The sequence below is a fragment of the Pundamilia nyererei genome, unplaced genomic scaffold, assembly GCF_000239375.1.
Source record: "Pundamilia nyererei isolate P.nyererei 1_Seehausen unplaced genomic scaffold, PunNye1.0 scaffold00180, whole genome shotgun sequence".
Lineage (NCBI taxonomy): Eukaryota > Metazoa > Chordata > Actinopteri > Cichliformes > Cichlidae > Pundamilia > Pundamilia nyererei.
In genome coordinates, this window is record NW_005187581.1 from 964,526 (window position 1) to 975,577 (window position 11,052).

At 43.0% G+C, this 11,052-nt stretch overlaps 2 protein-coding genes across 3 annotated transcripts; both read left to right on the top strand.

The window, feature by feature from the left end:
* timm10b (translocase of inner mitochondrial membrane 10 homolog B (yeast)) lies at positions 1-1,967 on the top strand. 2 transcript variants are annotated; one of them, XM_005746622.1, is made up of 4 exons: positions 1-95; positions 182-297; positions 376-471; positions 1,183-1,967. In XM_005746622.1, the coding sequence occupies exons 2-4, from the start codon at positions 268-270 to the stop codon at positions 1,666-1,668; spliced, it is 612 nt and encodes a 203-aa protein (XP_005746679.1). In that variant the 5' UTR covers positions 1-95; positions 182-267; the 3' UTR covers positions 1,669-1,967. The 2 variants fall into 2 exon arrangements, with proteins under 2 accessions (XP_005746679.1, XP_005746680.1); XM_005746623.1 differs by having other exon boundaries at positions 211-297.
* A 1,813-nt stretch (positions 1,968-3,780) lies between these two features.
* Positions 3,781-10,860, top strand: ilk (integrin-linked kinase). Its single transcript, XM_005746624.1, has 13 exons — positions 3,781-3,938; positions 4,333-4,467; positions 6,309-6,474; positions 6,758-6,853; positions 7,019-7,115; positions 7,215-7,298; positions 7,387-7,472; positions 7,555-7,664; positions 9,153-9,280; positions 9,587-9,708; positions 9,796-9,895; positions 10,129-10,259; positions 10,354-10,860. Exons 2-13 carry the CDS (start codon positions 4,379-4,381, stop codon positions 10,501-10,503), a joined length of 1,359 nt encoding a protein of 452 aa, XP_005746681.1. The 5' UTR covers positions 3,781-3,938; positions 4,333-4,378; the 3' UTR covers positions 10,504-10,860.
* The last annotated feature ends 192 nt before the right edge of the window (positions 10,861-11,052 follow it).

An 11,052-nucleotide genomic window follows, 5' to 3' on the forward strand; every position in this document is an offset into this window, starting at 1 on the left:
ACTACGTAGTGAAGCCTCTGATGGGCGGAGACGATCTTCGTAACCAACATGGCAGCGTGCATGTGAATGTCATGCAGTTGTTACGAATTATTCAGGTGCGCTTATTTCAAATGCGAATATTCCGTTGTTAAAGCCTATATGTGACTTATATCTTGTCGATTTGTACCGTCACCCAACCCAGACAATCTAAAAGTGGGATCATTTGTTCAGTACCGCAGCTGATCACCGCTCATGCTAACATATTAGCTTAGAAGTAGACAAATTTCCATGATGGATCCCGACCAACAGCTGAGAAACGTAAGTCACTTTAAGTCACTGCTTTATAACCCAATCAGCAACACGGCTGGATGATGAGTGTGAGTGTATGTTTTTCAGCTGCGGGATTTTCTTCTGGTTTACAACCGAATGACTGAAATCTGCTTCCAGCGATGCAGCAGCAACTTCAACTACAGAAACCTCACAATGGACGAGGTAGGAAAAGCGAAGATCACAGTTACTGTGTCGGCTACGTGGTGGTATTGTTTGATTGCCGTGTTCTGCGTCTCAACACGATTTCTTTCAAATGTTTTTTCTGTCGGCTGTTCCATTTAGGGGTCGCCACAGCGGATCGTCTGCCTTCATCTCACTTTACCCCTAGCATCGTCCTCTGTCACATCAACCTTTCCCCCTCCTCCACTATATCCATGAATTTTCTCTGTGGTCAATGGATTTTCCTCTTTTCTTCCTGCCTACTGTCTCAACCGTCAACAAACTTTGTCCAATATATCACCTATGCACGTCCAAACCTTCTCTACCTTACCTCTCTAACTTCGTCTCCAAATTGCCAAATCTAAGCTCTTTAATATACTCATCTCTAAATCTGTCCATCCTGGTCATGCTGCTTTATTGTATTTACAAACACATTTGATGTTGTGTAACATCTTTGACAGAGAGGACTTTGCCTGTGACCCTACTCTGTGAAAGAGAAACTTTGTAGCATTCATAGGCCCTTACTGAATTTAACCTGCAATAAAGAAGCCAGTTTTATGTTGCAGCTTGAATATTTTCAGTCCAGTCAAACCACTAAAAATAGTCCCAGCCAGGATGTGGATAACACATTTGCCTACTAATGCATATATACTGTGTGATCACAATATACTGTAGTTTTCTGCTTTCTACCTCTGACTGCTGTTTGCCTTCCAGGAGCGCTGTGTGGACAACTGTGCAGGGAAGCTCATTCGATCTAACCATCGTTTAATGGGCACCTATGTGCAGCTGATGCCTCGGATGGTCCAGCGGCGGATGGAGGAGCTGGAGAGCAAAGCTGCAGAGAATGCCAAGGAAGAGGCAGCATCTGGAGCTGCTGGAACTGAAATTTCAGCAACACATCATGCTCCGAACACCTCATCTCCGCTTCCAGCTGAGCTGGATGCGTCTGTGTCCTCAGAACTCAAATTATCAGCTGCCACACCGCTCACTCCCACAAATGAAACGCTAAATGCTCCAGTGCTTGATAAAGCTGGCATTGGACCTTCATATACAGGAGGATTTTCTCAGCCTTCAGTAGCTGGTGGCCAGATTGATTCTGCCAGCTCTCCGGCACTGTTTACGTCATCTAACTCTACATACTTATCAGAAGATGCATCTAAATCAGAGAGCCTATCAGGACAAAAAGAGTCTAATAAATAGGGTATAGTTGATATCTTGTGACCAAATGAAACCAAATGTCAGCATTTTTTTTTCCTTTTCCTTAGTCAGCAATAGATGAATCTAAAGTCAATTAATGACCATGAAAGGCATTACATGTTACAGGTTTGGCACAGTTATCGATCAAGAGCGTTATATGAATCATTTTGATCAAAAGGCATGAGGAGGAGGAATGTCATTCATGATAGGAATTTCAATTGTGCAGGAATTTTATGGTGACTTCTTACACAGTAGGGAAAAAATTGTAAAAGGCTAACATTAAAAGGCTACCCATAAAAGGTGATGTTGTTTGCTAATGAGAGTTGTTTGACAGCATGTGTGTGTTTGTGTGCATCTGTACCTACAATTCAATTTTATTTATATAGTGCCAATTCATAACAAGAGTCGCCTCAAAGCTCTTTATATTGTAAGGTAAGTACCCGAAACTATTAGAAAGAACCACCAACTATCACGTGATCTCCTAAAAACAAGCACTGGGTGACAGTTGGAAGGGAAAACTCTCTTTTAAAAGGAAGAAACCTCCAGCAGAATTATGCTCAGGGAGTAGCAGCTATCTGCCACGACCAATTTGGGATGAGGGGAAAGAGAAGAGAACAAAGAGAGATGGGACAAAGGACACACTACAGGAGAAAGAGTCAGTTTGGTTGTTACTCATGATTAAATGCAGTTGTGTATATACACACAGGGAGTGAAAGAGACTGAATTAAAAAAAAAAAAGCAGGGGATTTCAACAATAAATGCATGATTCTAAATCAAAGCACAATCGTACACCTGGTATAAAGACCAATCTGGTGTTTACCCAGATGTGCTTAGCCAAGACAGATGTTTTTTGGAATTGCACAGTTTAACAGTACAGCGTGTAGTATATAGTGTAAGTTATAAAATGGTAGGATGACCCTCTCTGAAAAATGACAGCTTTTAAAATATAACAGTGGCAGAACGTTACTTTTATGGTTTGAAAACATTAAAGGCCATCCCGCCTTCATCCTGTTCAGGTGTCTGAACACAGTCGGGGGAACGCCACGTGCTCTGGCTTGTGTAGCTCTGAAGGCAGTTCACGACCTTTGTCACATATCATCATCTTCCCCTCCTCCCCATCATTTCCTGTGTTTGCACAATCTGTGTTGCACACCCTCTAAATCCAGAAGGAGAGCCGCAATAAACAGCCAGCAACTGTGCGTTCTTATGGCTGTGAATGAAGACGTTTGGTTCCAGTTATTGATGTTGTTTGGAGAAAATGTTTTTTGCCACAATATTTCACCGCCCTGCTGCTGCAGAGAAGGAGCCAATGAGATTTACATTCCTTGTCAATAACAAGCTAGTTAAAACAGATGAGGGGATTTCACGTTGCCATAGGGAGTTATTTGTCCTAAAAACACTAAGTAACTGAAGAACATAAATCTTGCTGTTTTGTTATTTTTCAAGTTATAAATTGGCAAAAAAAAAAAAAAAAAGAAATCTATGTAAGAACAACAGAGTTTATGAAACTATGACACTTAATAGTTTTAATTTGTATACATATATAATCCTGTTGTGATGCATTAAAATGCTATGAAAAGTCATAATTAGCCAACATTAATTACTGGTTTATTCTTTATTCTTCAACACAGTTTGAACTCTCTTAGATAAGTTTTCTTGTAATTTCTTTAAGTAGTCTTCAGTTCTTTAGGCTTTTTGAAGGACATTCAAAGCTCTTCTTTGGCTGTTGGGTGCCTTTGATTCCATTCTCTGTCAACATGATCTCAAACTGCTTCCCAATGTTGAGGTCCGACCTCTGGGGAGGCCAATCCATGACTGATAGTGTGGCCTTTTCATCCGTGTTTCTTTCAGATACTGTTAATCTGCTGTAGATAGTTTTTTAGTCCTGCCACCTGCCATCACCAGTAGGCGGTAGGTGAAGTGACTTGCCCAAGGACAGAACGACCAAAACAGACAGAGCTGGGGATCGAACCGGCAACCTGCTGGTTACAAGATGAGCTTCAGCAGACCTCAGAGCATCTAAATACCCTGCTTGCTTTTGCATGGTTGCGTTGCCTCCAGCAGGGCGCGCTGGTGCTTCGGTGTCCCGGGATATGGTTGCCAGTAGCGGACACCTCCTCGAACTTCTCTCCAGCAGTAGCCCACATCAGCTCTGAGGAGCGGGGCGTGGACTCGGAGCGACCATTCCCTGCTCTTAAATTTGAGGAGACGGCAGACTTTCGCGGGGGAAAAAGAAACCAACAAGAAATCGATCGCTCACCAGCTGGTAAAAGGTTTGAAAACTTTTTTTCTATACAGTTCATACTTTTCCTAAACATACAACAAACCGGAGAAGCTTCGTTGTTGACTGAACTTGAACCTTTTTTTTACAGTAGTTTTCAAAGTGATCCAATAGGCCAGCCCATCCGATTCAACGGAGGCAGATGAAGCCAAGAGCAAACGTGGGGGCTTTATATTCTGCTGGCTTCTGGATATTTTTGCAGCAAAAATAGTGAATTTAACATTTTGATCATTTTTAAGGCCCCCACGGACCTTAAAACTAGTCAGCCATCAGAATAGCGCTGATAGCAATCTAGATTCAAAAGTGAGTGATGTCTGATAATGTGCTGGAAGGTGTGCAAAGCTTTTAAGTGTGAGGGGGTGAAAACCTATTAAAACCTCTTACAGGCTCTGTGATCCTGAGCTTAAACCAGGCGGAACCTGCAGCATACCCATGGATGACATCTTCACACAGTGCAGAGAGGGCAACTCTGTGGCTGTTCGTCTGTGGCTGGACAACACGGAGAATGACCTCAACCTGGGGTAAGCAGATAACTGTGCACACTCATTCAAACAGACAAGGCTTTGAAGAGGACTGCTGCTGGACTTTCTGCTGAATCCAGCTGTGATGTTGAAGCCTGTGCAACAAGACCTGGACTTTTAAAGAATTTGTATTAAAAGCAAATGATTCTTTGGTGTTTTTGTGTGCTGGTGTGCATTAGAAAAAGGTGATCTTTGGCGCGTTGGAGCTGGTCACATAGTTTCCATATTGTTCTCGCTCTGCAACTCCACGTACTGCTGAGCATCACTAAGCTGCAGTCTGTACTTTTTACCCCCCTTCTTCTTATGAGGTCATTTCCAAAAACTGCTTATGGGTAATTCAGAGGAGGTTTCACAGTAACTTACGTGACTCAGAGAGCTTAAGATTTGCCCCTCTAGAAGTGTGTTGTGTTTAAAAAAACAGCTACTTTTAAAGAAGCCACACTTTGGGATTAAAAGTGAAATCCAAACTATTACTGCCAGATGATTTTATATTAATCAAAGGGTGCAGCCCCGTCAACATCTGCCCTTTCCAAAAATCTCTTTCCTCGAAAGGAGCAGGAAGACCTCACTGCTAAAGACCTCAGTTATCTCATTCTTTGGTCAGGCCATATATGTGCAGTTTGTTGACGTTGCCTCTGAGGGCTGCAGAGCTTCTAGCCAACCACGCAACAGCCAAGACCATTTCCTCTGTTTCAGCTCCATACAGGGCCAAGCCCTCGCCGACAGAGCTACCCAGACAGCTCTCTGCAGTCCCGCATAAACATTTGAGAGGCCACTCATTATGCTGGAGGCCTCCTTTTTGGCTCTTACTCTGAGGAAGCTCAGCTATGCGGTCAGGCCTGTTTTTACCTTTAGAATATCTAATAATGTGCAATTAAAGCGTCATGTGTCGGCGGGGGAAATGTGCTACATGTTAGTGGAATTCCTTTACCTCTACATCTGGTACAAAAGGAAAGGGAACTTAGAAACAAACATTTTACCAAACAAACAAAAAAGCTGTTTCAGATCAGCCCCCTGGAAACGTGTGACATAAAGAGACATGAGGAGAAAGAGAGAGAGAATGTGTAGCTCAGGATTCCACTGTGTTTTTTCCACCCTGTCATTCCTGAGTTTTTTTCTCTCTCTTCTGTTACTTTTTATAGCCCAAAGGGCTGGTTAGACTGCACTGTCTGTCCACACAGTGCTGGATCAGAACAGACAGAATGTGCCTAACTGGCATTTCACTTAAGTGTTAACCTAGTTCTGCAGCTACTTCCTACGGGCTGTACAAGCTCTCTTAGGGTTTATTGTTAAATAGAGTGAAGAGGTTGTGGCTTTGCAACGAGCTGCGAGAATCCCCAGCAGCTGCCTTGGGGTCAGGTAAAGCAAAACGGGTGAAAGAGGGCCAAGTCACATGGAGGTGATATCCTGGGCTCCTCGCAGGCTGCTAGAGTGCAGTGCTGCGAGTGTTTGCGCCTTTACATATGTTAGTAGCTATTCCAGTTTGCACTGGCATTTTTATCACATGCCAGTCATCAGAGGAGTCACCAGAGGAGTATAGGCTGCAGGAAAAGTGCAGTAGCATATGCTTAAGTCTAAATAAAGATTAGCCGTTGGTGTGTGTGTGTGTCTGTGTGTGAGAATCTGGGTGTCTCCGTGTCATAGAGGAAGCCACACATGTACAATTTTGTCAGAGGCCGCCAGCATCCTCCTACATGCAGTTCAGCGAAACAAGAATGTCATCACCTCACAGTGACACACACTTCATCAAATGAAAATATACTTGTCAGACTTTATAAAGTAAGTTTACAGTAAAAGTATGTCTTCTTTGCTTCCCGTACTGTGCTTGCCCTGTGGCTTAGTGATGACCACGGCTTCAGCCCTCTCCACTGGGCGTGCAGGGAAGGGAAGAACGGCGTTGTCGACATGCTCATCATGCGAGGTGCCCGCATAAATGTGATGAACCGTGGCGACGATACGCCGCTGCATCTCGCCGCAAGTCATGGACACAGAGACATCGTGGCCAAGGTAAACACAGCGCTTTAAACAATACACTTTATGTATTCACATAGGCACTTTTTTTCTAGAGCTGAGTGCTTGCTATCTGACATTCACACACATTTACATACCGATCAACTCAGAACGACTGAACTGCCAACCTTCCAGTTAGCAGATAACCTGCTCTCCTGAACCAAAGCCACCCAGATACAGATACAGTGTTGTTAATCAGTGGGTCTGTGTATGTGTTTTGTTTTTTTTTAGGTGGGTCAAATCTTATTTATCATTATGCCCTTTTGTTTTTTAATGGCAGCTGATCCAGTGCAAAGCCGACCCCAACACAGTCAATGAGCACGGGAACACCCCGCTCCACTACGCCTGCTTCTGGGGCCAGGATGAAGTGGCCGAGGTGCAGTACTTTACCATATACCCATACACAGATGCTCTCTCTTTACTTTAGCATTATCTCTTTGCTCCCTCTTCTGGTCAGAGACGGTCACTGCAGTCTTTTTCTGTGACGCTCTTCAGTATCTAATCTGTGCACATTACATTGTTTGACCACTTTTTCTTTTAGGACCTGGTGGCCAGTGGTGCCCAGGTGTGTATATGCAATAGGTATGGACAAACACCTTTGGACAAAGCCAAGCCTCACCTAAGACAGCTGCTACAAGGTGCTACAGGGGACTATTTTTGGATATTTTAACAGACAAACAGGGTTTTTTGAAAAGGAAATAATTATGCATTCTTAATTTTTGTTGTTTTCTTTTTAGAAAAGGCAGAGAAAATGGGCCAGAGTCTGATCAAAGTTCCATACAAGGAAACTTTCTGGAAGGGCACCATGCGGACACGACCCCGTGAGTAGCATTTATTCCACACTCTAGGGGCCAATCATCATATCAAAGCAGAATGTTTGCAATAATAGCGATGTTTTTGACCTTGTAGGTAATGGCACCCTCAACAAGCAGGCTGGTATCGATTATAAGCAACTCTCGCTGCTGGCAAAGATCAATGAAAACCAGTCTGGAGAGGTTAGCTGCACTCTGTTTTTATTGCTGCGTGCCAGTCTTTTTCAGCTCCCTGGCTGTTTAACACCATGCGCTCTGTTTGTAGTTATGGCAGGGTCGGTGGCAAGGGGACGAAATTGTAGTAAAAGTGCTACAAGTGAGAGACTGGACCACCAGGAAGAGCAGAGACTTCAACGAGGAACATCCTAAACTGAGGTGATTCAAATAACCGTACTGTAGGAATGAGAAAGGTTATAGTGGTGGGTCTGGGGCAGCAGTGTTTCTTGTGGTATCCGAACAATGAATCGGTATTCCATTGCATTGACTGTATATGAAAGATGGATCTAGCCATTGTTACAGCACGCACTGGTTTGTGGAGTTACATTTCGACTCTTATGACCTTTGCCATAATTCTTGAGCCAGAACTCACCATATTTGGACAATTGTATAATGAATTTGGGTGGGTAAACGGCACAAGGAGTCATCATATTTATCATAAAGCTAAATATTCCAGGAGGCACTAACACTGCATGTATCATACAGTTCAGTGACTTAGTTTGGTGGTGTTAAATTCACACTGTATCTTGGCCCTAATAATGCATAATTTTAAGCTTTAAATGAGCTAGTTTAAATAAAAAAAAACATATCCTGGGAATTTATCTTTATAATTTAATTCTTGAATTATGCTTGTTTCACCTCTGCTTTTCGTGTCATGGATCATGGGCAAACATCACAGGGTCACATGCTGTCAGCCTGCGTGTTTATGTAAACTGAGGCAAATACATTTGGTGCTGCAGTTTCTTATCTTGAGTCGGCTTAGCGTCTGTTTGAGTTACATAGAATCAGTCGACATTTGGCCTGGTGGCCATGCACTGGTAAACACAGTCCTCGTGTAGAGTACAGATGACCGCGATGAACCGCCGGTGAAGTCTGTGGTCAAAGATTAGCTAGGATGTTGTGCAGGATTCTTATGCAATGGAGGAGAGGACCCTTTATTTTTGCTAAGTCGGGTTCTACAGCAAACATGAACCTCTGTTATAAGATGAAACCAGACCCTTCACAATGTGACTCAAGCATTACTTTCTAATCCTGTTTTCTGTTATGAACTTATCGTGCAATAACCGTCGAACCCTGCAGAACGTGTTAAGACGGGCCCAGGCGGGCCCACAGAATGACTTCAGCATTCTGAAGCGTCCTCTGAATAGTATTAAATCACCTGAGCAAAACTGCATTCCCATCTCATCTACTTTTAATAAATTCTGTCATCCTCGGGATAAAATGACCAGAACAGAAGGTGAGAGAATCCTTTGAGCAGGCCAAATCAAAGAAACCTCACCAGGAAGGCTGAGTGCGCAGTAGGAACGTCTTGGCTGTGCTTGATGCAATCATCAAAGCGCTGGTTATGCGTGCGCTGAAGATTAGAGGCAACATAAGCTCTTTCATGTACTGCAAAAATAGGTGACAGTGAAATGCAAAAACACTGCTGCTGGGCTTAACTTTAAAGGTGACACAAATGGTGGGGTGGTTTCTCGTGGATTTGCAAAGCATTCTCGTGATTCAGACCAAGCTTTGAGGCCATTTCTTCTCTGTTAGTCTCTTCTTATCCCAGACAGACCATCTTGAGCTTAGAATAAATAGCTATTTATTAAATAATATTTAGAAACACTTCACAATCTCTCTTTTTTTTCTGTTGTGGCTTGATAGGATTTTTTCTCACCCAAACATCCTACCTGTTCTTGGGGCCTGTCAGTCACCGCCATCCCCTCACCCTATAATCATTACCCACTACATGCCCTACGGATCCCTCTACAACATATTACACCAGGGCACCAGTAAGTCATTTGACAATGTGTGCATGCGTTAAAATGAAAAGGCTCAAATTTGTCTTTTGTCTCAGCCTGAAAGAGCTAAGACTGCGGCAGGTTTGCCACTGTGGATGACGCTGTGTGGCTTCATACATTATGGATAAAGAAACGTATTTGTGCATGCGTCTTTCTCTCACTTATTTCTCTTATTTCTCTCACTCCCCCCCCCATCTCACTCATTCATGTCAGCTAGTCAGTTAAGTGACATTTAGATGTTGGTATCATGGCACTTAATTAAACCCCATATCCTACTTCTGCCTTCTGTTCCCTCAGCTCTCGTGGTCGACCAGAGCCAGGCAGTGAAGTTTGCACTGGACATTGCCAGTGGCATGGCTTTCCTCCACACCTTAGAACCAATGGTTTCGCGGCTTTACCTCAACAGTAAGCACATCATGGTGAGAGGCCTTTCTGCTGTCTTTTATTTCATTAGATATCCGCATGTTTATTATCAGATGTGATCACAAGATGTAATTCGTCTACAGATTGATGAGGACATGACCGCCAGGATAAGTATGGCGGATGCTAAGTTGTCCTTCCAGTGTCCTGGTCGTATGTACTCTCCAGCGTGGATGGCTCCTGAAGGTATTTATTCCCTTTTGTTTTTCTCCTCACTCACTCACTGTTCCCCTAATTCCCTCCTGCTTCCTGCTCACTAAATGCCTCCTTCGACTTTATGAGTCTTTCAGCCAGGAGGAAACTGCGCTGTATAATTTAGTACCAATTAAGAAGCAGTCGTGCTGTTTTACCTGGTAAAGTTACATAATGAAGATCTAAGTTATAGTGCTTATGTTTATGGGGTTTTTTTCTTTCTTCAGCTTTGCAGAAGAAGCCCGAGGACATTAACAGAAGATCTGCAGACATGTGGAGTTTCGCTGTGTTATTGTGGGAGCTCGTTACCAGAGAAGTCCCCTTTGCTGATCTCTCACACATGGAGATAGGCATGAAAGTAAGTTGACACAGTATTTATCTGCCCATAGGCTTCAACATTACATTACAAACACGTGCAGCTTTTCTACTTAACACCGCCCCAATATAAACAGGTGTCTCTCGAGGGTCTTCGGCCGACCATTCCCCCGGGGATTTCCCCTCACATCTGTAAGCTGATGAGGCTCTGCATGAATGAAGACCCAGCCAAGAGACCCAAGTTTGATATGATTGTTCCCATCTTGGAGAAAATGCAAGACAAGTGAATGCGTGTGCATCAGTTCACGCACTTCCTTTTTCATGTTTAATCACCAAACCACTCTATAGCATCACTTCCTTTATGTATCTGCCAAGCCACTGTAAATAATTCCAGGAACCACTTCAGCGACCCACAGTTCAGACACTAATATTGTATTGCTTTTCTTGTATAAGTTAAATTTGTAGTTAAATGTTCTTTTTGGCTAAGCAGCTCTTTTGTAATGACTGAGACTTGGTCACTGAAATGCTGGCAAGCTCTTTTTTTGATCCAGCGTGGATTTCATTCAGTGAAATATGTATAGAATCGATTCTTTTATGCACACCACTGACTGCCAATGCAATAAATGTTTTATATTTATGACAAATGCTTGTTCGTTTCATTTGAGACATTATTTTACTTTCATCACAGACTAAACATTGTCACATTTTCACTTCTTAAAAATCGTTTTCGCTACCTGGATGAGGTTTTGTTTATGTCACTGGGATTTTCTGTCAATGATTGCTTCCGCTCTTTTGTCTCCGGAGGAAAGTTCTTCAAATATTACACAATTCTTCAC

Coding starts and splice junctions, on each gene's coding strand:
- timm10b (XM_005746622.1), top strand. CDS start 268: ATGATGGATCCCGACCAACAGCTGAGAAAC. Junction 298..375: donor CCGACCAACAGCTGAGAAAC/GTAAGTCACTTT, acceptor TATGTTTTTCAG/CTGCGGGATTTTCTTCTGGT. Junction 472..1,182: donor GAAACCTCACAATGGACGAG/GTAGGAAAAGCG, acceptor TTTGCCTTCCAG/GAGCGCTGTGTGGACAACTG.
- ilk (XM_005746624.1), top strand. CDS start 4,379: ATGGATGACATCTTCACACAGTGCAGAGAGGGCAACTCTGTGGCTGTT. Junction 4,468..6,308: donor GAGAATGACCTCAACCTGGG/GTAAGCAGATAA, acceptor CCTGTGGCTTAG/TGATGACCACGGCTTCAGCC. Junction 10,260..10,353: donor ACATGGAGATAGGCATGAAA/GTAAGTTGACAC, acceptor CAATATAAACAG/GTGTCTCTCGAGGGTCTTCG.